The sequence below is a fragment of the Vicia villosa genome, linkage group LG1, assembly GCF_029867415.1.
Source record: "Vicia villosa cultivar HV-30 ecotype Madison, WI linkage group LG1, Vvil1.0, whole genome shotgun sequence".
Lineage (NCBI taxonomy): Eukaryota > Viridiplantae > Streptophyta > Magnoliopsida > Fabales > Fabaceae > Vicia > Vicia villosa.
The window spans coordinates 14,490,979-14,515,691 of NC_081180.1; the positions used below are offsets into that span (position 1 = coordinate 14,490,979).

At 29.8% G+C, this 24,713-nt stretch overlaps 2 protein-coding genes and 1 pseudogene across 5 annotated transcripts; 2 read left to right on the forward strand and 1 right to left on the reverse strand.

The window, feature by feature from the left end:
• The first annotated feature begins 6,029 nt into the window (after positions 1–6,029).
• LOC131650737 (acetyl-coenzyme A carboxylase carboxyl transferase subunit beta, chloroplastic-like) lies at positions 6,030–6,919 on the forward strand (annotated as a pseudogene).
• A 1,203-nt stretch (positions 6,920–8,122) lies between these two features.
• On the reverse strand, positions 8,123–10,401 carry LOC131629222 (uncharacterized WD repeat-containing protein C17D11.16-like). 4 transcript variants are annotated; one of them, XM_058900032.1, is made up of 11 exons: positions 10,273–10,401; positions 10,111–10,198; positions 9,769–9,844; positions 9,593–9,674; positions 9,436–9,510; positions 9,178–9,267; positions 8,859–8,969; positions 8,759–8,788; positions 8,617–8,679; positions 8,428–8,505; positions 8,123–8,325 (listed from the first exon to the last, which is right to left on the reverse strand). In XM_058900032.1, the coding sequence occupies exons 1-11, from the start codon at positions 10,363–10,365 to the stop codon at positions 8,299–8,301; spliced, it is 813 nt and encodes a 270-aa protein (XP_058756015.1). In that variant the 5' UTR covers positions 10,366–10,401; the 3' UTR covers positions 8,123–8,298. The 4 variants fall into 4 exon arrangements, with proteins under 4 accessions (XP_058756015.1, XP_058756009.1, XP_058756018.1 ...); XM_058900026.1 differs by having other exon boundaries at positions 9,593–9,689; XM_058900035.1 differs by adding an exon at positions 9,972–10,034 and having other exon boundaries at positions 9,593–9,860; positions 10,273–10,324.
• A 13,155-nt stretch (positions 10,402–23,556) lies between these two features.
• LOC131650795 (uncharacterized) lies at positions 23,557–24,460 on the forward strand. The gene is made up of 2 exons (XM_058920526.1): positions 23,557–23,942; positions 24,058–24,460. Exons 1-2 carry the CDS (start codon positions 23,557–23,559, stop codon positions 24,458–24,460), a joined length of 789 nt encoding a protein of 262 aa, XP_058776509.1.
• Positions 24,461–24,713: the final 253 nt, after the last annotated feature.

A 24,713-nucleotide genomic window follows, 5' to 3' on the forward strand; every position in this document is an offset into this window, starting at 1 on the left:
TTGAAAAAAAAAACATACATGTAATGTAAATATGACTAAAATATTAAAGTGTTATGACACTAAACAAAATAATGAAAAGAGAAAGAGAAGGTAACGATATTATTTTCATTATCATATTTATAGGATAGGACATATGTAATAATAAAAACTCAATATAAATTTTTTTGATTGATGAATATTTACAATCATATCATTTATAATACTTCTCCTTGTATACATTATGTTCAAGAATGCAATCGTATATGATTTTTAATTCTTGTCATTTTTCCGCTTATGTATGTTTCTATTACCATTTTAGCATCGTTACATATTATTCTAGATGTATATGTATGGGGTGTTACAGTTGGTATTGAGAGGTGTTGTTAATGGACCAGCTTAGAGGAGACCCTGTGGTTGGTGTGTGATCAGATGTTCGTGGGCCAACGGTTGAGCTTGTAGGCATCAAGGGTTAGGCAGGATGCCGTGACCACTTGAATGATGAGGACAAGTAAAGGATTTATCTGACATGGACTCATTGTGGCTATGTCAGGTGCATTGTAAGCGTGCATGAAGACTTAGACGATTGTTGTGGGTTACCTATTAGAATTCACCTTTCATCGGCAGGACTTTGTGTGAGATCAGAGGATGTAGTTGTAGAATTGTACGCCATGGTGGATTGTGGTGGTAGTAATTTTTTCCTAAGACTGGAGAAAGGAACGAAGTAAGAAGCCTTAGTTACATAAGTAAAGGTAAGACCAAGGAATTTGGCAATCATCTGGGTGATATTGTGCGGACTCGTGTGAAGGGTAATTCGAAGTGTCTCTGCAGAAAAGGAACATTGTGGCAGGAATTCTTGAATTGGGAGTAATTCAAGAAGCTGAGTGAATCAGTAGCGTGTGTTAAGCAAGGGTGAACACATCAAAGATGGAACGGCGGATATCCGACATAAGTGGTTTGATAGGGTTTTCGAGGTCATGGAAGTCCAGTGTAGAGCAGTGAAGGTCTAGAACCTTGGAAGGATCTTTTCCCAGGTATGTCAAGATGAAGTATCTGGATAGACGTGTTGTGTGAGGATTAGAGCTTCTGATCATGAACAGGGGAATACCAGTTTTGGCGGATTGTGTTTCCTCGGAGGGAGCGGTGCTCAGGAAAAGTCATAAGGTTTATCCAAGGAAAGAATTAAGGGACAATTCATCCCCTCGTCGGAAGGAGGCGCCAGGAGCTAGTTTTCATGATGATAGTGAGGAATTTGAGGACGAATTCTATTTAAGGGGGGAGAATGTAATACCCCGATTCTCTGAAACTGGTAATTATCATTTAAATTGGTTAAATGGAGATTAGAAGACTTTTGGCCCAAGAAATATTTATATATATATATATATATATATATATATATATCATAAGACCTAGTTAGAATCCAACTAAGTGGCATCTTGGTAATTACCACTTAGTTGTAGGGAAAATGTGCCATTTAACATGATTGCATGTGTCCATGAGGCCTTGTTTGGTAGAGATAACATGTGAGTTCATTACAAATCAGATTAGACGCATAAGGAGAATGAATGAGAAGCTTATTGGCAAGAGAGAGCGGAAGGAAGTAACATTCATCATCTTCATGCCCCATTTTCGTATTCTTGGGACAGCTTCCACTAAAAAGGTAATAACTCTCTGCTTGTAACTCTGATTGAAGCGATTTTGGACTTTTCGGAAAGCTCACGAAATTCTCTTCAATTTGCATATAAATTCGTGTCAAGGAGATTTATATTGATGGAGATAAACACCTTTGAAGTTGAGCATTTGATGCTGAAAGCTGACAAAAGAGGGCTACGGGTTTGGTGAGCTTGGAGGTGGAACTTTGGGCAAGATAGGAGTTCTAATGCAGCATGCACACCATTCTAATCTCCATATAAGCAAGGTGAGTTCCATTAAATAGAAACCTTGGGTAGGATTTAGGGAAAATGCATGACAAGGGTTTAGATTGAGATAAACATATTGCATGCTTGATTGAATGATAGAAATATGTTTCCATGATGATAATGTATGCCTTGGATCATTACAATATGTTGGAATTTTATTTGAGATGCTATAAAATGTTTGGTGTTGCTTAGAAATGAATTGGAGTGGATTTAGAAGCTTTAAAATGAAGAATTTTGGGTTCTGTTAGTGAAGTAACCGGTTACTTGGATGAAGTAACCGGTTACCTAGGAGCGAAAAGTGAAAAAAATGGATTTTGGGCTGAAGTAACCCGTTACTCTGCATGTTGAGCAGAATTTTCAGAATTTCGAAAATTCATAACTTTTGTTCCGTATGTCCGTTTGACGCATACTTTATATCGATGAAAAGCTAATAAAACATATTATCTAGGAAAATTATCCCCGGTGTTAGAATATTGTTTTTCGACATAACTAATGCACATTCAGTTAAGTGTTACGAATGGAGTTTTGTGAAACTAATACCCTAAGTGCAGTTCCGTTCTGTATAGGGAACCGAATGCCTCCTTAGTCGTGTGAGACTTGTTTAACTAGTATTTGAACATGCTAATGTTGTATATGATCATGGATATGTTGATTCTCAATATGTGGATTATTAATTGATGCATTATATTGATATGCTATGTGATGATCATATTATGTTTATTCTTTTGTTCCGATTGACGTTCAGAGATGGTTCTTGTTTGTGGCATGATGCTATGTATGATAATGATCACTTAGGTTCCGTCGTTCCGGTTGAACATTCAGAGTTGTTTGTTTTGTATGGCTTGATGAGCATTGATTGATGTATGCTTGAATCGAAGTATACCTAGGCTACTAGGTGGTAAAGCGCTCATGACATTATTACCATTGCGGTGGCTGAAGGGGTTACCTTTAGTGGAAAAATATTGGCATATTGGTAAGTCATACACACCTAAGCTACCATTGTGATGTGCGAGCAGGTCTGAAAAGGCGTTTCCGCCGTGGATAAAACATCGGCGTGCTTGGTATGGTGAGGGCATGATGCCATGTAGGCTACATCGCGTCGGATAACTTTCCTCTAATGATGTCACGTAGATAATCACTAGGCTTTGACCCGGTGGGCTTGTGTAGTCATTATGGTGTATTTGCACTAGCGGTTAACACACCTGCGTATAGATGATTGATGGGGCTGTGACGCCACTTAGGCAAGGTCACAATGGGAAAACTCATCGCGGGTGGAATTCTATGTAGGAATGATTTGTTTCATCTAGCGGTGTGCATGTGCAAGTCTCTTGACGCGTAGGCACAAGGGATAACCCATCGAGGGTGTGGTATAGCGTAGCCTAAGTAGAAAGGTAGAACTTACTTCTGGATTCCTCGTACGCGGGTACGGGTCTGCATACTTATTTGTGTGGCTTGGGGATAGTTTCCGATAGCAAAAAGACAGGTAACCCCGGAAGACCTGACCTCGAGGGTCACGCCCGACAGGAGGCTGGCAGGTAAACCCGGAAGACCTATTCTGGAGGAAACTGGTACTCATGGTTGTTTTTTTATCTCATTGGTTAGTCAAGGGACTTCCAACGTGGATTGTATCCTTATTGTGTGTTTGTACCTGGCCGTGAGGAAAACCCCGGATCCACGGCGGATCCGTTTGTTCGTATGCACATTGTAGGACCGAGTGAACCCGTAAGATAGGGGAACTCAATGAGATTTAGTAATCTCACCCCAATCCTCTAATTATCTTTCCGCTGTGTATTATTATTGACAAGCTAATTGTATACATTATGTTCAAGAATGCAATCGTATATGATTTTTAATTCTTATCATTTTTCCGCTTATGTATGTTTCTTTTACCATTTTAGCATCGCTACATATTATTCTAGACGTATATATATATATATATATATATATATATATATATATATATATATATATATATATGGGACGTATCAAATGAGAACTTTGGCTATAATAAGAATGAGAACTTTTAATAACAACCGTACGATTTAAAATCAATGCTCAGATATGCATTTATGTGATATGTATTTAAATCAGAATCTATCTATTAATTATTGTCTTTTAAAATTTGAGTGAAATCTGAGGCATTGATTTTAAATCGTACGACTATTATTAAAAGTTCTCATTTCTCATTATAGCCATAGTTCTCATTTGATATGTCCCATATATATATATATATATATATATATATATATATATATATATATATATATATATATATATATATATATATATATATATATATAGAGAGAGAGAGAGAGAGAACATATCATATGAGAATGTGAGATTGAATCTGAACCATTTTATTTTAAAATAAAAGGTTAAATACGTTTTTAGTCTCTATAAATATGCGACCTTGCATTTTTAGTCCCTATAAAATTTTCCTTCAATAAATCGTCCTTATAAAATTATTATGCACCTAGTTTCAGTCCCTACTGTCAAACCAATGTGTATTTTAGAATGATTATTTTGCAAACATGTTCATAATGTTTTAAAAAGTTCATGAAAAAAAAAAGAAACTCAAAATTTAATTTCTAAGTTGAGATTTTCATTACTTTTACCATTATTTTTTGAAATTTAAAAAATTCATATTTAATTTTTCTCGTTTTAAAAAATTCTAAAACTTGGTAAATAAATATTTTACAGTATTCTAAACATATTTAAAAAAAATTATTAAAAAATTTAAAAATTAAAGAGTAATTAAACATTTTTTAAAATTTTAGAAAATAGCAGGGGACTGAAATTGCATGCATAAAAATTTTAGAAGGATCATTTATTGAAGGAAAATTTTGTAGGGACTAAAAATGTATTTAACCCTAAAATAAATGGTGGAGATTATGTGTGAATCTTTTTTTATCTCTCCTAAATCTTTTATGATACAACTGTTGTTCATGGAGCAGAATCATAACCATCTTTAAATAAGTTTGATGCCCCTCTCTGCTTTTGCTGTAAATCAGGATATCATAAAAAAAACTAAGCAAAACTTTCTTAAGTATGGCCTTAATACTTCATTCATCAATGCTTGGAAAGTTGAAGGAGCATTGGACAATCCAAAAGGCATTACTTGTCCTAAAAGAAATCTTGGATACATCCTCTTCCTTCATCCTAATTTGATGGTATCCAGCTTTTAAGTCTAGTTTTGAGAAAATCGCAGCTCCTCCCAATTCATCCAACAATTCCTCAATGACATGTAGAGGAAACTTACTGGAAATTGTTACCTTGTTCAATGCCAAAGCCCGCCCCTCCTCCAAAATTCTCTATTTTTTAGTTAATTTTAGTAATTCCAATTATTGATGGGTTATTTTATATATTTATTTGTAAATATATGTAATATTTTTTTAAATAAAATTTGTTAAAAAGTTACTTTTATAAAAAAAAAATAAGTGAAAAATTTAATTAAGAGGTAAAAAAAACTTTTTAATCTATTAAAAAATGAAAAAAAATATAAATAAAAATAGACGGGCAAGTCCGGCGCCCGCCAACCCACCATCTTGGCAGGGCGGGCATGATTTTTATGCCCATTTCACTTAGCAGACATGCCCGCCCCGCTTGCTTTTTGGCGGGCTTAAGGCGGGGAGGGCGGACCGTTTTGCCACCGCTAGTCATGGGCTCTCATAGGTGGCAATCCTGATGGTAAGTTGAACACTACCTCAAAAGGCTTCAATAATTCCTCTCACTCTTACTGCCCCCTGTTTCATTTAGTGCTTCAAGTTCCATAGACTGCACATAAAACCCAACACCCTCATCCTTTAAATTTTTGACCATAGCCTTTCAAGTGGATTGTCTCACACATAAGGCAGGATCTCCCTTGATTTCATATGCTTGACCCTCCTTCTCCCACTTTAAACTGATCTCTTCAAAGTTGGCCTCAATCTTCTCCAAACTAGCTAGTCAATCCATGCTTAATAGAACATTATGATTATGATAATGATAGTGATAATGATTTTCCTTAAATAGAATATGATCCTAAAAGGGAATATGATAATGATTGTAATAATGATTTTCCTAAAATAGAATATTATGATAATGATAGTGGTAATGATTTTTTTGAAGTAGAATATGAGAGTGATTTTACTCAAAATGAAAATAATGATGAGAGCGATTTTACTCAAATACAATATGATTGTTATTTTTCTGAAATTGAATATGAGTCAGTTTACTCAAACAGAAAATAATGATGATAGTGATTTTATTCATATAGAAAATAATAGTGAGTTTATTCAAATAGAATATGATGATAATGATCTTTATTTTAATCATAAGTTTAAGCATTTATGGGTCGAATGTGAAAGTTGCTATGAATTAAATTATAAGAAAACTTTGAAATCCAATTTGAATATTTGCAAATGTTGTGGAGAACATTTAAAAATGAGCACTTCAGATAGAATTGAACTTTTGATTGATCCAGGTACTTTGAATCCGATGGATGAATACATGGTTTCTCTGGATCCCATTGAATTTCATTCGAAAGAGGAAGAGGAACCTTATAAAAATCGTCTTGATTCTTAGCACAAGTCAACTAAATGGTATTCATGTAGCAATTGGTATAGAGGATTTTTCAGTTTATAGAGGGGTCGTATGGGATACGTAGTGGGTGAGAAAATCACTCGGTTGATCGAATATGCTACCAATCAACTTTTATCTCTTATTATAATATGTGCGTCTGGAGGTGCGTGTATGCAAGAAGGAAGTATGAGCTTAATGCAAATGGCTAAAATTTCTTCTGCTTTATATAATTATCAAATCAATAAAAAAAATATTCTATGTAGCGATAATTACATATCCTACTAACAACTAATTTTGGGATGTTGGGGGATATTATTATTGTCGAACCAAATGCTTACATTACATTTGCGGATAAAAGAGTAATTAAACAAACATTGAATATAAAAGTGCCTGAAAGTTCTCAATCGGCTGGAATTGAATTCTCAACCGGTATAAATATGAAATTGAGGTACTCAATTTTATGATAAACTTACCATCCTTTTTGTTCCTTTTGTAGACTTAATATTTCCGACCGTTGCAATAAGATTTTTTAGATACTACAAGTTTCATATATTTTTGAAAATAAAGTTTTTTTTTTGTTTGAATTTGTTATTTTGTTCCATTTTTTAACAACTATTCTATTGTTCCAAATAAAAAACAAAAGAAAAATACGTAAGTTATAATTATATAAGCCTTAATAAGATAAGCAAGATTTAATATAACAACAAAAATATTAATCTAACAATAAAAAAAATAATATATATAAATATGAAATTGAGGCACCCATTTTAACAAATATGAAGTTGAGGCATGACTGATTTATTGGTTCACGTTCCAAAATCTATTGGTTATATGAAATTGAGGCATCTGTTTTAACAAATATGAAATTGAGGTCCCAAAAAATTAGGCTTATATAATTATAATTTAAGTATTTTTCTTTTGTTTTTATTTTATTTTTTATTTTAGATTCATTAGGGATTTTATATTTTTCAGTTTTCAATTATTATGGGAGGAATTTTTTACCTTTCATTTCGTCTAAATTTGTCCTTTTTTACCACAAGAGGTGACGCTGATTTTCCATGGATTTGCGGGTCTCTTCCTAAAGAGAAGCTGTAAAATGATATATTTTTTTGTTACAGATTTTTCACTCGTAAATGTGTTTTTCTTTGCTTTCCATATTTAACTCTTGTTAAACAAAGCATGATAATCTTAGAGAGAGGACGATGAACATGTAATATCCAGAATCTCAAATGGTATTGCTTTTAAAAAAACTCTCCTAATATGTATAGACATTGATTCAAATCTCCAAACACCGGCAATATAAGAGAGTGAAACCCTAGTCAATTAACATATGCATATGGGAAAAGGGGGCAAGAATTCATTACAAAAGTAAACCAGCTCATACTTCACATTTGTTTGTATTTAAAAAAAAAAATTAAGTTAAACCAATTATTCCTAGAAAACCTTAATTTTCACGGGAGAAGCTCTTAAACTTGTGACGGTGAATGGCTATGCTTCCAAACACGTTAAAATTTTGACCAATAAACATACCAAAGAATTACACAAAAATGACGCACAAAAACACAAAAGCTGACGAAGGTTTCTTATCCTATTAAGAAGAAAAAAAAAACCATGTGTGCAAGCTAACACAAAGCTTTAAACAATATTGAACAGGTTCATGATCCAAATGAAATAACATGAACTCTATTAATAAAGTATATGTACAAAATAACACATTAGAATTTAGAGCAAATAATGTACTTTCCTTTTTCTTTTTTTTCTGTTACGCAGAGATTATTTATGTTTAAATAAGAACGGTATTCGGCGAATAGTAACAAATGAGGCCGGTCAATTCTTGGAGAGATTATGGGTACTTCGATGTGTCCCATATCTAAAAAATAGTTAGTTACAAGGGTCGGTCAGTTCTATGGAAAGACTAGGAAGAACACAAAAGTAAAAATTTGTTGAGTTGGGTTGGGTTGACTTCACTTACCTGCAATTTTCCTGTTTCCCCTCCTATAGCCAACATAAAGCGATCTTTCTCTGAGAAAGAAATAGAATATATACTTCCCTGACAGACACCAATGAAAAATAAAACAAAGGCACATGAGTGTCATCAATTTAACAATGATATCATGATTTTTATAATACATGATTCCATGAGTTAGAAAGAGAAACTTACTACTCCAAAATTCTTAGATGCTACACAAGTTGGTTGGTTGTTGGACAAATCCCAAAGTTTTACCTGAGACAAAAACAAAATTAGCAGCCAGTTGAGATGAATTCCAAAAGTGCAGCAACATCAAAATTTACTTGACTATTACCATTCCATCCAAGGATCCAGTAGCAAGAATCTGCGTCAAGTGATATCATGGTAAGTAGACAATAAATACATATCCGCATCAAAATGTTAATCATACATACATTCCTGCGGCATGGATTGTAGGATACTGTTGTAACAGATTCATCATGAGCGGGTATGGAAAAAAGAGGCTGAGCACGATAACCCTCGACCATACCATTTTCAAGACCCACCTGAAAGAAGATAAATAATTACCAATGACATGATAGGTGAGTTTGAGAAATCGAAATAAATAATTCATAGTGCATGATTAGAACTATGGACACAATGAAATGACAAGTTAGAAGCGGAAAGCTACTATGGAAAAACCTGATTTATCAGAAAAATGAGAAGAATAAAAGTAATTTAAGTATTTATGCCTAAGAAATAACCGTAACGCACCAAAAGAGAGTGTGGATGACAGATCAAGCTCTCTACATTAGCTTCGACTGAAAACTGAGAGACTGTGCATAATGGCGCCCTCATATCCTTCTACAAAGTGCAAAGTGAAAAAGCATTAAAAGTCAATACATATATTGAGTAAAGAGACCAATATTTAAAACTTGGATAGCAAGCAACAAACCACAAAATCCTTTGCGAGCAAAGGGACCAATATTTAAAACTTGGACAGCAAACAACAAAGGGATACTTGATCATTACCACGACAATAGTACGATCAGAAGAGCCACTAACAAGAAGATATGGTGCATGGTCACCCCAAGCAACTGCTTGAACCTGTGAGATGAATAAGGAAATGTATCATTGACACAAACATTTAGAATATTAATAAAAAATAAAATAAAAACAGAAGTCTTGCCTTGTCTAAGTGATGATCTAGGGTAGTAACACATTTTCCAGTGATCATGTCCCATATCTTTACAAGTTTGTCAGCACTAGCACTTGCAAAAATAGAGCTAAGAATGTGAAAACAAGTGTCATTAAAAGAAAGTAAAAACAGAAAGATAAGGTTACAGACAGCATGCATTAAGAAACCTGCACTCTTGGTTCCACGCAAGGGCAAGTACTGAGTCAGTGTGACCATCAGAGGTATCCATGACATAGAATGGCTCTACAGTATCATTAATCTGAGAACAAAGATTTTGAAGACAAAGTATGGCTCTACGGCATTAATCCGAGAAATTAAGACAGAAATTAGAAATTTGAAGACAGTGATGATATATAATACTGTTACTTACATCATCAATGTCCCAACCAAATTAGAATGGAAGGATCCTGGCTACCAACAGCTACGATGCTCCCTATGATAATAATAATAATACAAAATAATAAAAATTTAGGATAATGAAATCATACTAAGATTAGGTTTTGACTGACCTGTGCCAAGCCACGCCGTGCAGAGTGGGGATGATGGTATTTGAATGTGATGATAAACTTCAAATTCGTTTCCGTTAAGTGTCCAAACCTGTCACGGGATACAAATAGGTTAGGTTATATAAAAATCAAGTCGAACAAGCTTAAGCTACTTCGTTTTGATACCTCAAGAACACCTCGTTCATCTTTTACACTTCGGGATCTAACAATCGTCGCTACATCCCTTTCCTCTATCCATGTAATTGACGATGCCGCCATTTTCCCTATTCCTAAAATTCAATTCAACAAGTCATATCTATATATATATATATATATATATATATATATATATATATATATATATATATATATATATATATATATATATATATATATATATATATATATATATATATATATATATATATATATATCATACATAATAATAAAGCAAAATGAGTTTTTGGGCAATTTTGACAAGTGTCACATTTTTAGAGTCCTTACTATTTTTACATTTGCTATTAATAGAAACTTTCTACAATTATCTTTTAAATATTTATTTATTTAATTAATTTATTTTTAACTACGTTTGTCATCTACCTATATGCTTTGGAATTCTCCACTAAACTCTTCTTAATCCAAATTATTTTGCATCTAATTATAGGATTAATTTGGTCTAAACACACTTTAATGACTTATTAACTATTTGCTCTTTACATTTACCATTTGTTATTAAGATTTTTTCACGTTTTCCATACTGATTTCACAGCACTCAATGTATTGAGATAATGAAAGGTCATTTTCAAATTTGTATTGAGTACTTTATTTCTTTTCCTAATTACATCACCAAGGTTAATATCTTATTGAATAAACCTTTCGTTTTGTGCTTGCTACCCCCACTACCCCTCCACTCTGTGTAAGCTGCAGATAGAGTTTGAGCTTTTTCTTCGCCTTCGTCCTCACTAAGTTCTTCAATCGCCAGCCCTCTCCATAGCTTCAAATCCACCGCACCCATTGAGAAAGATTAACCATGTACGTTCAATCTTCGTTATTTCTCTGAACATTGTTTATTTGCGATTTTGAGAAGAATTTTTTTTTTTGATTTTGGAAAACCCTTGCTTTCCCATTAACTGATTTTCTTTAGGGTTTGGATAATTTATTAATTTTTATGTAAAAACCAACAACCATAAAAACTAGGTTTTTTGACGCACCTATCTTCTTCCTCTTCAAGTTTGATTTCGTTGCCCCATCCGCTCTCACCGCAAGTTCGTTATTTTCTTCACCTTCATTCCATTTCTCTATTTATTTTGCCTTCGATTTCGTTAACTCACACTGCTTGAATCTCTTTGCAGTCATGGATGAAGTTGTTCAAGAAAATGTTGTTGTCATTTCAGATCCAGTACAGATCGATGTCAAACTCTTCAACCACTGGAGCTTTAATCATGTCCAAGTTTATTTCAGATCCATAGTTTTTTGTTGTAATTTGTAATATATAATCTACTGAAGTTTATAAATTTATGATTTTTGTTTGTTTGTTGTAATTGTGTTGTTTTTGTTGTGTTAGCTCATTGATGTTTCGTTGAGTGACTATATTGGAGTTGTGACAACTAAAATTCCTCGCACTGGGAGATAATCTATGAAGAGGTTTAGGAAATCGCGGAAAAGTACAACAAGGTTTATATTTTCTCTCCTTGAGTCAAAGTTTCTACCTTTCATCCAATCATCTATATTTTCGAGTTTACTAATATATTAAAGCCTCTCTTATAATCTTCAAAATTACAGGGTAAAAAGGTTAACTTATTCTAACCTGTTGTTGAGTTCCTTCATATAACAGATGATGTGGATATTCGATAAATTTTCTGCAACATTGATCAAATTTTCTAAAAATTATCGTCATTACTGGTGTTTGGTGTGATACAAAATATGTTGTTACCAGTCCAATAACGGATGCACACGAAAAGGAAATATTTGGAACAAAAATATGGAACTTTGGAAAAAATTAAGGATGCACACGAAAAGGCTTTGAAAGGAGGATAAAGGTTTTATGCATCTGATAAATTCAAAACAGTGCATTGTTGTGTAGGTTTTATGCTGCAAATGTGAGAAGAGTGAACTTTGAGGTGTTTGATCGGTGCAAACGGAAGGTATTGGTGACGGCGAATCCGATGGTGATGGTGGAAGCGTGTGTGAATGACTATCTTGCTATGGAAATAAAAGAATATTGGATTCTGGGGTAGATATAGTAATTCGACATCTAATTTTGGTTCAAGTAGAAATCCAAATAGGAATCAACTGTTGTAATTTTGAGCGTCTCGATGTTTATTTATATTAACATATTGTCTTAACGTTTTGCAGCCCAACATTGGGATAGATATAGTAATTCGACAATGGTTTTCAGTTCAAATAGGAATCCGACTAACCCAGTTGAAATCGTCAAGTAGGAGTTGACATGGTTGAGCCAAACATTTTTTTCAAGTTGCGGATTAAAAATCTTATAATGGTTGAGAAACCATATTGCAAGTTGAAATACCCATGCATCCTTTTGCGCAAAAGCACTAATTGAAAAGTCATCTTTTTATGCAGATTTCTACAAAAGATTACTACTTATGAATTAAGGTCTACTATCTATGAAGCCATCTTTGTAGCATTAGCATATGAAGACTTGGAAGTAAAAGAAACAGAATTCTGCTGCATATCATTATGTTTTTTCAGTTATATTGAGCTTTCTTTAGTGGACTATAACATGAAATATCCCACTCTCCCCTTTCTTTTCTTTAGTTTATATAATTATATATCTTACATTCATGTTTATGTCTCCATATTGCAGAGATATTTTCATTTGATTAATTCTCACTCAATAGTAATTTAAAATAAGTAATTTATTGCAAAGTGAAAAAGTGGACCTGTGATGGCATGTATACCAAGATAAATAGAGTGAAAAAGTGGACCTGTGATGGCATGTATACCAAGATAAATAGAGTGACCCTATGAAATGTATAAGGTCAATGAGTTTATAATTCATTGTGTACCACTATGTCGGCTCTCTTATAAAATTCAGCTTCATGCTTCTCTTACTTGCAAGTCTTCAAATGCGTTTCAAATGCACATGTCCTTTTGTTATGAAACTATTACTACTTAGTACTTTCAAAAATTTATGTGATCATGTTAGATTAAAATAAATAAAAAATAAATAAAATATATAGTTGGATATATGTGGGATTCACTATGAAAAATGGCCAACCCCAGGGTTAGCCTAGCGGTAGAGGCTTGGATCTTGAGAGTGTGCTCTTAAGTTCTGGCTTTAAACGGGACCCCGTTTAAACTCTAGATCATTCTTTTATTTTTTTCAAGTATGAAACTGCTAAAAATATATAAGATTCGTCACTTTACACATTGACTCTAAAAGCCAGCTTAATTTTGTAAAGCATATTATTCATATTCATTTAGTGATGCCTATTGGCTCTAAACATTTATTGAAATACTGATATTATTCATGACTCCTTGAAAATATGTCTTACTTATTATATTTTATACAACTAAAATAATCAATGAATAAATACAAGAAAAAAATTGTTATTTATTAAAATGATTAATGAATAAAATTTATATTACTAATACGTGAAAAATAAACTATTGATTCGATTATGAATTATATAGTGAGTCAATAAAATTTAATAAATTTTGTCTGCTCTTATCGTGAAAGTTATATGAAACGGTAAAATATCTAAACCAAATTCATGCAAAGGCACGAGTTATTAAATTTTTTTTGTACAATTAAAAAAATAAAAGTGTAAATATTTAAATACAAGGACTCTATCCAAACACGGACAAAATGTGTTTATTTATGTTACTAATATTTATTTATATTAGTAAGATAAATAAACAAACAAACACATTTTATATATTTAAAAATAAATATATTTAAAATCATGAATGAATTCAAACACGGAAAAATGAATTATTTTTTAATTAATTTAAGATTCTATACTTTTTAAGATAATATATGAAAAATAGAAATATATATTATTAATGTAAAACAATTTTGATAAAATAATTTTATTTTAATTTTAAAAATATATCTTTTTAAAAAAAACTATTTTGGTAAAACAATTTATTTTTTTCTTATTTACATTTTTATTTTATTTTGAAAACAAAAGCGCGCATACCACACATTTATCCGTGCGAACGCACGGGTATCCTACTAGTATATATATATATATATATATATATATATATATATATATATATATATATATATATATATATATATATATATAGTTGATTACGACCAAATTTCCTTAATTACCCTAATCACAATCAATTTAAGATGGTTTTACATACCCCTGAGAATAATTACACAACTAATCATAATTACATTCCTAACAACTAATTTAATGCAAATGTTTTTTATTGGAATATGAAAAAGATACACTACGTTCTATGTCACTCATTGCATTGGAACATTCATCTTAATAAACCCTACCCTTTCATTTTTTCTCCCTAGAGAGCTATATATTAGTACAATACAAAGTTCCAACCTTGCATGACTAAACTCTTCCTCCTTCCAGTTGTCGTTTTGACACTTGAGCGATATATTTCGTTTCTCCTTCCCCCAGTTTCGTTCTTCATCTCTTTAACTGAATACTGATATTTTTTTGTCTGCTATGTTATTTCTAAACAGAAGATGAGCCGAAGATTTAGCTCCCTTAAGGAGGTTAACGATTCAAAGGAAACATGAAGATTGGCCGTTCGAGTTGTTGATTTATGGAGTGTTATCAACAGCAAGGGTAAGGAGTGTTATTACAAAAGATAAAAGAAAATCACTTTTTTTCCTTCATAAACTGATTTTATAAGTTATTATACAGAGTTTATGAAAATAAGTTGAAAATAACTTATGTTTTCATAAGATCTCCAAAAGAATTACATAGGTGCTAGCTCAAATAAGTCAATTTCAATCTCTAAAACACAGATACTTCAAATGTGGTAAAGAATATGTGCTGAATACTTGCTTGATATGCTACTGTACTTGCTAATTTTTCTCATAAATCCATTTGGAATAAATTTTGTAGTTTTTTCGTTATTCCATTTTTAATAAATTTTGTAAGATGACAATATCTTATTGAATAATTTGTTTGTTTACCGCTAACAACATGCTTTTTACTCAACATATTTTCCACGCAACTGAATTCATCTAATTTGTGATGATTTAGATCACCAAATTTTTCTTATAAATTCAGATGTTTTTTTTTTTGTCAAATACATTGTTATTAGCTCTAATCACAATAGACAATAGTGATGTTGTCAGAGACAAAAAACCAGAAAATACACAACAGTGATGTTTTATATTAAAAATGATTAACAATTTTGAAAATACACAAAGTGATGTTTTGTATTAAAAATGATTAACAGTTTCTTTAATAAAATGATTATTGATTCAGATCCACTATAAAATGCACTGCAATATAATTTTTTTATTGTATTTTTGAATTAATTACATTGGTTTTTCTAAATTCTAAATGTGCAATAAATTATCTTAAATATGTTTATTGTATTAGATTATATTGAATTTTTTTTACTTTAGCCAGTTAACTTTTTTTTGTTTTCCAATCATAATTATTATCCAGAAGATTTTTTTTGCATTCTACAAGTTATTGATATCACATTATTATATTTTCTGTCAATACTAATTGTTCTAAAATGCATTATTTTTATAAGTGCAAAATGAATTGCACTACCTTTTTAATTATGTCATTAAAATCTATGAAATCCTATAATCATTACACCATATTTTATTTATTTCTTTACCAACTATCTTACGTTTCCAAAAACAAAATCTTTGCATTTTACATCAATGAGTATCATTTGTAATTAGTTCAATTAAATAGACACATTTTTTAGTAGAATTTTTTTAGTAGATAATTAATATAATATATAGTAAAAATATGTTTTTTTTTCAATAAATTAATTATTAATAATTTTAATTATAAATTAAATTAGTTATATATTCAGCTGAATCAATCATATTTTTATATATGATGCAATGTGGATGTAAAAAATTATATCATTTTTGTTTTTATTTTTGGGTGAATAACTTTTCTTATTATAATTTTATAGTTTTGATTTTATAATATAATCATGTATTATTTGTTAGATTAAAATAATTATCTTTTAATAATGATATATGGTTTTCAACTATAAAATTATCATATTTTAAAAATTATAATAAACGTTAACAAGAAATAAATTTCAAGTTAAATTTTAACAATAATAACTATTCAATAAATAGACAAGAATTTGAAAACCGTAACATTAACATCATTATGAGAAAATATTTTGAAACCAACTTTAAGTTCTACAATTAAATAGACAATAATTATCAATGTCAATTTTTTTTAATAGAGTTTATTGTTGATTAACAATTTTTATAAAAGAGAACAATTGTTTTATTTTTATAAACGGAAAAGTGTTTGCTACAATATTTTTATTTAATAATGTGATAAATAAAAAAAGATAAATAATAGAAACGGTAAATAATTTTTTTCTTATTCGATTTCTATTTAATCGTTATATTTAATTCGTTTTAATAAAGGTATTATTAATGTATTTTATTTTCTGTAATTTTAGATTTGTGATAAATTGTAATAATTTTGTTTTATTTTTAATAATAAATTGAAATTACATTAAATATTAAATAATATTATTTTGATTTGATAATTTAGCCTTAAAAAATCATTTTATAATAAACTAAAAATAAATATTTGAAATATTCAGATATTATATTATTCAAAAAAATATTTTTATAAACGGGAATACGTTACAATTATGAACGGGAATAATGTATAAATATTTTTATGGACGGAAAAAATTCAATTGTTATACAATTATTTTTATAAATGGTTAATAATTTTATCTATCAATGTGTCATTGTAATGTACGGGTAAATTAAATTAATTTTTATGATGGGCAGACAAAATATTTACTTAAATTGAACAATATTAGAAATCACATATTTAATCACTTCTGAATTACTATAGCATATCTATTATTATATTTATCTATTATAATATATAAAACTTAAATTACCTTTAATTTACATGATAAACCCTCTGATTATCTATTATAATATATAAAAGTTAAATTACCTTTAATTTACATAATAAACCCTCTGATTAAACAACTAAAATTTTTCTTATTCTATGGGTAAAAAGGACTTTTGACAAAATAAATGAATATCTTTATTTTGGCATTTATTACGGGTGATAGGTCACACTCTTATTTTTTCTTGGTATTTTATAATTATCTTAATTTTTACAAATTAATTTACAAAGTTATTATATAATCACAATAGTGATGTTATCAGAGACAAGAAACCATAATATACACAACAGTGATATTTTATATTAAAAATGATTAACAATTTTGAAAATACACAACAGTGATGTTTTGTATTAAAAATGATTAACAATTTCTTTAATAAAATGATTACTGATTCAGATCCACTATAAAATGCACTGCAATGTAATTTTTTTATTGTATTTTTGAATTAATTACGTTGAATTTTTTAAATTCTAAATATGCAATAAATTATCTTAAATATGTTTATGGATTAGATTATATTGAATTTTTTTACTTTAGCCGGTTAAACTTTTTTTTTTTCAATCCTAATTATTATCCAAAAGATTTTTTTTGCATTCTACAAGTTATTGATATCACGCTATTATATTTTCTGTCAATACCAATTGTTCTAAAATGCATTATTTTTATAAGAAAAAAAAAAGCACCACCTTTTTATTTATGTCATTAAAACCTATGAAATCTTATAATCATTACACTATCTTTTGTTATTTCTTTACCAACTATCTTACGTTTCCAAAAACAAAATCTTTGCATTTTACATGAATTTTTTTACTTTAGCCGGTTAACTTTTTTTTGGTTTTTCAATCCTAATTATTATCCAAAAGATTTTTTTTTTGCATTCTACGAGGTATTGATATCACGTTATTATATTTTTATGTCAATACCAATGGTTCTAAAATGCATTATTTTTATAAGGCAAAAAAAAAAAATGCACTAACTTTTTATTTATGTCATTAAAACCTATAAAATCTTATAATCATTACACTTTTTTATTTATTTCTTTACCAACTATCCTACGTTTCCAAAAACAGAATCTTTGTATTTCAATGACCTGTTAATAGTGGTGCAACCTATACAAATTAATGCAGATGGCTTTTTAAATCTTTTTGCAAGTTTGAAGGTTATTTTAGATTTTACGTGTTATTAACAATTAATTTTATTTACGTGGGATTAATATGTGTTATTAAGAAGTAATTTTTATTAAAGTTTTTTTCTCTTTTTAATTTTTCTGATGATCTTTACCTATAAAATCAATTAAGAAGAAAAATAATTGACAAACTTTTAGAACCATGATGTAATTAATTCATTAAGTTAAATTTTATTTTCAAATAATTGAGATAAGGTTAATTTAAATACTTAAAATTACTTAAATAGTAAATTAATTAATTAGATGTCAATTCACAAATATAACCCTGATTAATATTGATATAATTAAAAGTCGAATTTTAATGTAACTAGTAGTTTGCCGTGGTTAGAATGAAATAAAAGAATGAGGTTATCCGAAGAATAGTGATAACTTATAAAAAAATGAAGGAGTTTATCATGGGTTAGGGGAGATGAAAATATTACTCTAATTATTTATTTATTATTATAATGAATGGATTGAATGCCAATTATTTTGGCACTAAGAAAGACCATTTATGGAGCAGTGACCAATTCACCGTTACTAAAAAATAATAATACTCCTTTAAATAAAATATTGACGGCTTGGTATAAATTCACATGAGATATAACTTTTCCAAAAATAACTACAATATGACAGACATAGTAATATGATAGTTATTGATATAATATTATTGTTAAATAGAACTAATAATATGAGTTTTGGATGATTAATAAGGTAAGTGGATTATATAAGAATTACAAAATTTAAAAATATTATATAAAAATTAAAAAATGTTTATATTTTAGATTATTAAAATATTAAAATAAAATGTCATATCAGTTAATCTATAGTTCTATTTTAAAATTATTATTTCTATAAGTAATTCATGATTATATAAAAATTATAATTTTATTATTAAACAAAATAAATAAAAGAGAATAATTAAAAAAGTATAATTTTTTAACATTGCAATGGGATTTGTAAAATCAATTTTTAAAAAAGTAAAATTAGGATTGATATTAAAGTGACATGTGGGAAATATTGCCAAGAGTTGTTATCATGATGTCACATGGCTAGGGTTGCCATCATGACAACCTTGCATTTATATATAAGATTATTTAAATTTAAATCTGAAATGTGGAAAAGAGAGATTTTTAACTTATATTTTAAAAATGATATATATATATATATATATATATATATATATATATATATATATTGTATTTATATTTTTATTTATTATCCATCATAAATTAGTTATATACATTTTTTAATATTTGTTTTTAGATATTTGGATATTATATAATTATATCAATTTTATTAATTTTTTTTATATTTTTTATTTGTATTTATTATTTAGAGAAACTAAGTAATTCATGATTATATAAAAATTATAATTTTATTATTAAACAAAATAAATAAAAGAGAATAATTAAAAAAGTATAATTTTTTAACATTGCAATGGAATTTGTAAAATCAATTTTTTAAAAAGTAAAATTAGGATTGATATTAAAGTGACATGTGGGAAATATTGCCAAGAGTTGTTATCATGATGCCACATGGCTAGGGTTGTCATCATGACAACCTTGCATTTATATATAAGATATTTGTTCGGGATATTAATGCAGAAATTGACCAAATTATTTTTCACTTTATAACCTTTTCATTTCCCAACTCGATTAATGATGTTGTGACTCACTTTTTAAATTTAAAATATAATGCCTTAATGTTTATAGTTAAATATAATCATTATTATATTTTTTTTTTTGCTTTATTTCAAACGAAACTGTAATTTTTATTTCTCTTTATTGCAATACATCAATTACAACTCACACCGTCTTTCTATATATATCATTGAGTAAAGTGACAATAATAACGATATGCTATCAATATCGATATTGTGAATGGGTCAATAATAACGATACACTATTAATATCAATATTCTGAGTAAATAATAATCAAGTTTAATATCTATTTTTTTATTACTATTAATCCTTATTATTCAATAATAATAATAATATACTATTATTAATATTTAATTTTTGGAATTTTTAAAATAAAAAATTTAATATTTATGATATATTTTATTTTAAACCTTAAACCCTAAATATTTTAATTAAATCATCATTTATTAACTTTAATTTATAGTTCTTACGCAACAGTGATAGTTACTACTTTTTTAAATATTTTTATTAGCCATTACTATATTATATTTATTTATTATTTATAACTACATTTGCGCGACCGAACGCACGGGTCTCTTGCTAGTATGTATGTATATATATATATATATATATATATATATATATATATATATATATATATATATATATATATATATATATATATATATATATATATAGAGGGCATATCATATGAGAATGTCATCTTTATATGAGAATGTGAGAATGAATCTGAATCATTGGATTTTAAAATAAATGGTGGAGATTATGTGTGAATTTTTTTTTCTCTTTCCTACATCATTTATTTCAAAATGTAGGAGAGAGAAAAAAAGATTTACCCATAATCTCCACCATTTATTTTAAAATTCTATGGTTCAGATTCATTCTCACATTCTCATATAAAAAAGGCATTCTCATATATATATATATATATATATATATATATATATATATATATATATATATATATATATATATATATATATATATATATATATATATATATATATATATATATATATATATTTATTGTGGGTTGTCACGGGCTTAGTGGATATGGATCAAAAAAGGTAATGGCTTTGATTAAAATGGGCAATGTTTTGAAAGGAATTCTATTCACCCCAAATATTTATAACTCGTATCCTTTCAATTTTTTTTTCGAAAATATCTTTGATATTATTTATTTTCAAAAGAGTTATATTTGTCAAAAATAAATATTATTATTAGTGTATAGGGTGAAAATTGAAATTTCCAATCTACCATATAAGAACACTTACTGTTCTGGAAAAGGCATTATTAGGAGTGATCAAAATTAAATTGGTCCAATAAAAAATCGCAAATCAAACCAAACTCAATCGAAACCGTAAAAAATCGCATTTCGTTCGGATTTATTTGGGTCATTATAACAAAACCGCACGGTTCAGTTTGGTTTGCGGTTTGTATTTTACAGCCGAACCAAACCACATTATGTTACAACTCAAACTTCATTTATCCCACATCAGACCCAAACTCAAATCTATTATCGATTAGAAGTGATTTTCTCTTCCTCGCACTTAACGTTTCAATTTAAGTCTTCTCAAATCTCTCTTATCGGTATCATGCCTTTTACTCATCTTCTTTTTCATGTACATCTCGCATATTCTTCTTTAGTATCTCATATCTTATGTTCTTTATTTTTGTTCTTCTTATTTTTTATTCTAATTTTCTCACTATCAATTACGTTTTTAATGCATCTCTTCTTCTCTGATCTCCCATCTCTTCTGCTCTTTCTTTTTCATCTTCTCAAATATTTCATCTACTTTGTTTTTCTGTTTCATTTTAATGTTTTCGATATTGTTTTATGCTACTATATTGTATTTTTTATTCCACTTTTCTCTAATCTTATTTTTGTATATTAAATGAAAAGTTTTTGTCCAAATATGATGAATTTTGTTGTTCTTTGATAAGCATAAATGACTAAAGACAAAACGATATTGTCATATATATGTGTATGTATGGCTCAATAATTTTTTTGGCAAAAAATTGAACCAACCAAACCAATCCAAACCGCATTGATTTGGTTTGGTTCGGTTTGGTTTTCTTTCCAAAAGTCAACCGAACCAAACCAAACTGCATGCTTTTTTCTCTCGCGGTTCAGATGATTTTTTAAGTCAAAACCGCCCAAACCGCACTGCGAACACCCCTAGGCACTACTACCCTTCCTTCTAATTTTGTCACATCCATAAAATAGGAATAATTTTGGTTCTAATCATATAGTTCTATTTTAAATACATAGTTGTTATTTTATGCCTTTACTACCTCTCTTTGAATGAGTTGATGATGTCACACAATTTCAATTCAATTTCTTTTTCAATTACCTCTTATTCCCATACAACTTTAATTCAAATTTCAACTTTAATACGCTCTCTATTCTCTATCTCATATTTTATTTTCTCTTTCTCTCTCTCTCTCTCTCTCTCTCTCTCACATTTGTGCACATGTTCTTCAACTTTCTCCTTATTCTTCTTCGTATTCCTCAACATTCTCCATCTTCTTCTGCTATCGTCGAATCTCTCTCTTTTCTCTGTCACACGAATCTCTTTCTTCCTCTTCTTATTTTTTTCTATGACAAAGATGTGACTTTTACTGTTTTTTGTAGTTATGGTGTTTACTGATTAGTGAATGTTTCGATCTACATGTGAAAAAGATCGGTGATGTTTTCCAGGTTCTTTAGGTTTTATCTCTGGGTTTCTAACTTCCTTCCTCTTCAACAAAAACAAAGGTATGCTAGAGGCAATAACAAAAAAAATGGGCTATACAAATTGACAGGGAAAGATGGTCAACTAATTATAGGGGAAGCTAACATAGAACAAGAAGTTCTCCAATTCTATGAGGAGCTGGATGGACAAACTACAAACAGGATGCAACATGTGGATATCATTTCTTTAAGACAAGGCCCTCAACTTCAGGAGCAATACATAAAATTCTTAATTTAGCATGTGACATACCAAGAGATATGGGAAGGATTATAAGGCAAAGGAGATAGATAACCACCTGGATTAGATAGATATACCTAAAAAAATTCAAGTCCACTTGGAACATAATTGGATCTGATGTAAAAGCAGCAATCCATGATTTCTTTGACCAGCAAAGAATGTATCCAACTATCAATTGTGCATTAGTGACCTTGATTCCAAAATCCCCTTACTGCTTCAACTATGAAGGAAATGAGACCAGTAGCCTGTTGTACCACAGTGTACAAGATAATCTCCAAGGTTCTCATTGCAAGACTTAGCAAGGTGATTAACAGTGTGATAGATGACAGTCAAACAACTTTCATTCCAAGAAAAGTTATCCATGATAACATCATCATGGCTCATGAGCTCCTTATAGGATACAATAGAAAGCACATATTCCCTAGATGTGCCATTCAAATGGACATTCAAAAGGCATATGACATAGTTGAATGGGTGGCCCTATAGGAGATTAATGAAAGAAATGAGTTTCCCTCAAAAGTTCATCCAATGGATCATGCTTTGTGTTAGAACTGTTTCCTATAGATATGTAATGAATGGAAGACCAAGTGCTTACATGAAAGCTCATAGGGGCTTCAGGCAAGGTGATCCCATCTCACCTCTTCTCTTTGTCCTAATAATGGAACAACTTCACAGGTGGTTGAATAAATTGAAGGATAAACCTAATTTCAAATATCACGCCAAATGTGTGAAGCTTCACATCACCAATATATGTTTTGCTGACGATCTCATCTTGTTTGCAAGAGGGGATGAAAATTCAGTACAAATCATGATGCAGGAACTCCATAACTTCTCTGATGCAACTGGATTAATGGCCAACCCTGCCAACTACAAGGTATATTGTGGTGGTATGCATACTAGTGAAATCCATAAGATTCTGCAGATAACTCGATGCAGTGTTGGAACCCTTCCATTCAAGTACCTTGGCGTGCCTTTATCTAGCAGATAATTGAATATTCATCAATGTCATCCTCTCGTTGACAGAATCTTGGAAAAAACATTGGACCTCGAGACTTTTGAGCTATGTGGGCAGATATCAACTTATTCGAAATGTTCTGTTTTCTATCACTTCCTATTGGATGCATGTATTCCTGATACCGAAGAAAGTGATTAAGCACGTAGAGGCTTTGTGTAGAAACTTCATTTGGAGAGGAACTCAAGAAATCACAAAGAAGGCACATGTGGCTTGGGATTTTGTATGTAATCCTAGAGGTGCAGGAGGTCTAAGTATCACCTCCTTGAGAGAATGGAACATAACTACTATGGGGAAGCTTATATGGAACATTCAAGCTAAAGCTGATAAGCTATGGGTTAAGTGGATCAAAATGTACCATCTAAAGAATCAGAATGTGATGGATTGGCATCCTAAAAACTGCTCTTGGATTGTAACCAACATTTTGAAGCATAGAGATAGTATCAAACAGACACGAGCTTAGGCAGACACTATGATAACAGGAATTTACACTACAGCGGATGTCTACAAGGAGCTAAGAGGAGATAAAAATCCAGTGTAGTGGAGGAAAATCTTCTTCAATAATCATGCCAGACCAAGAGCCAAGTTCACCCTTTAGCTCACATGCCTTGGCAGAATTGCCACTAAGGATAGACTTCAGAAATTTGGTATACAAACTGATGGGTTGTGCTGCTTCTGTCAAGAACCAGAAATAAGAGATCACATTTTCTTTAGCT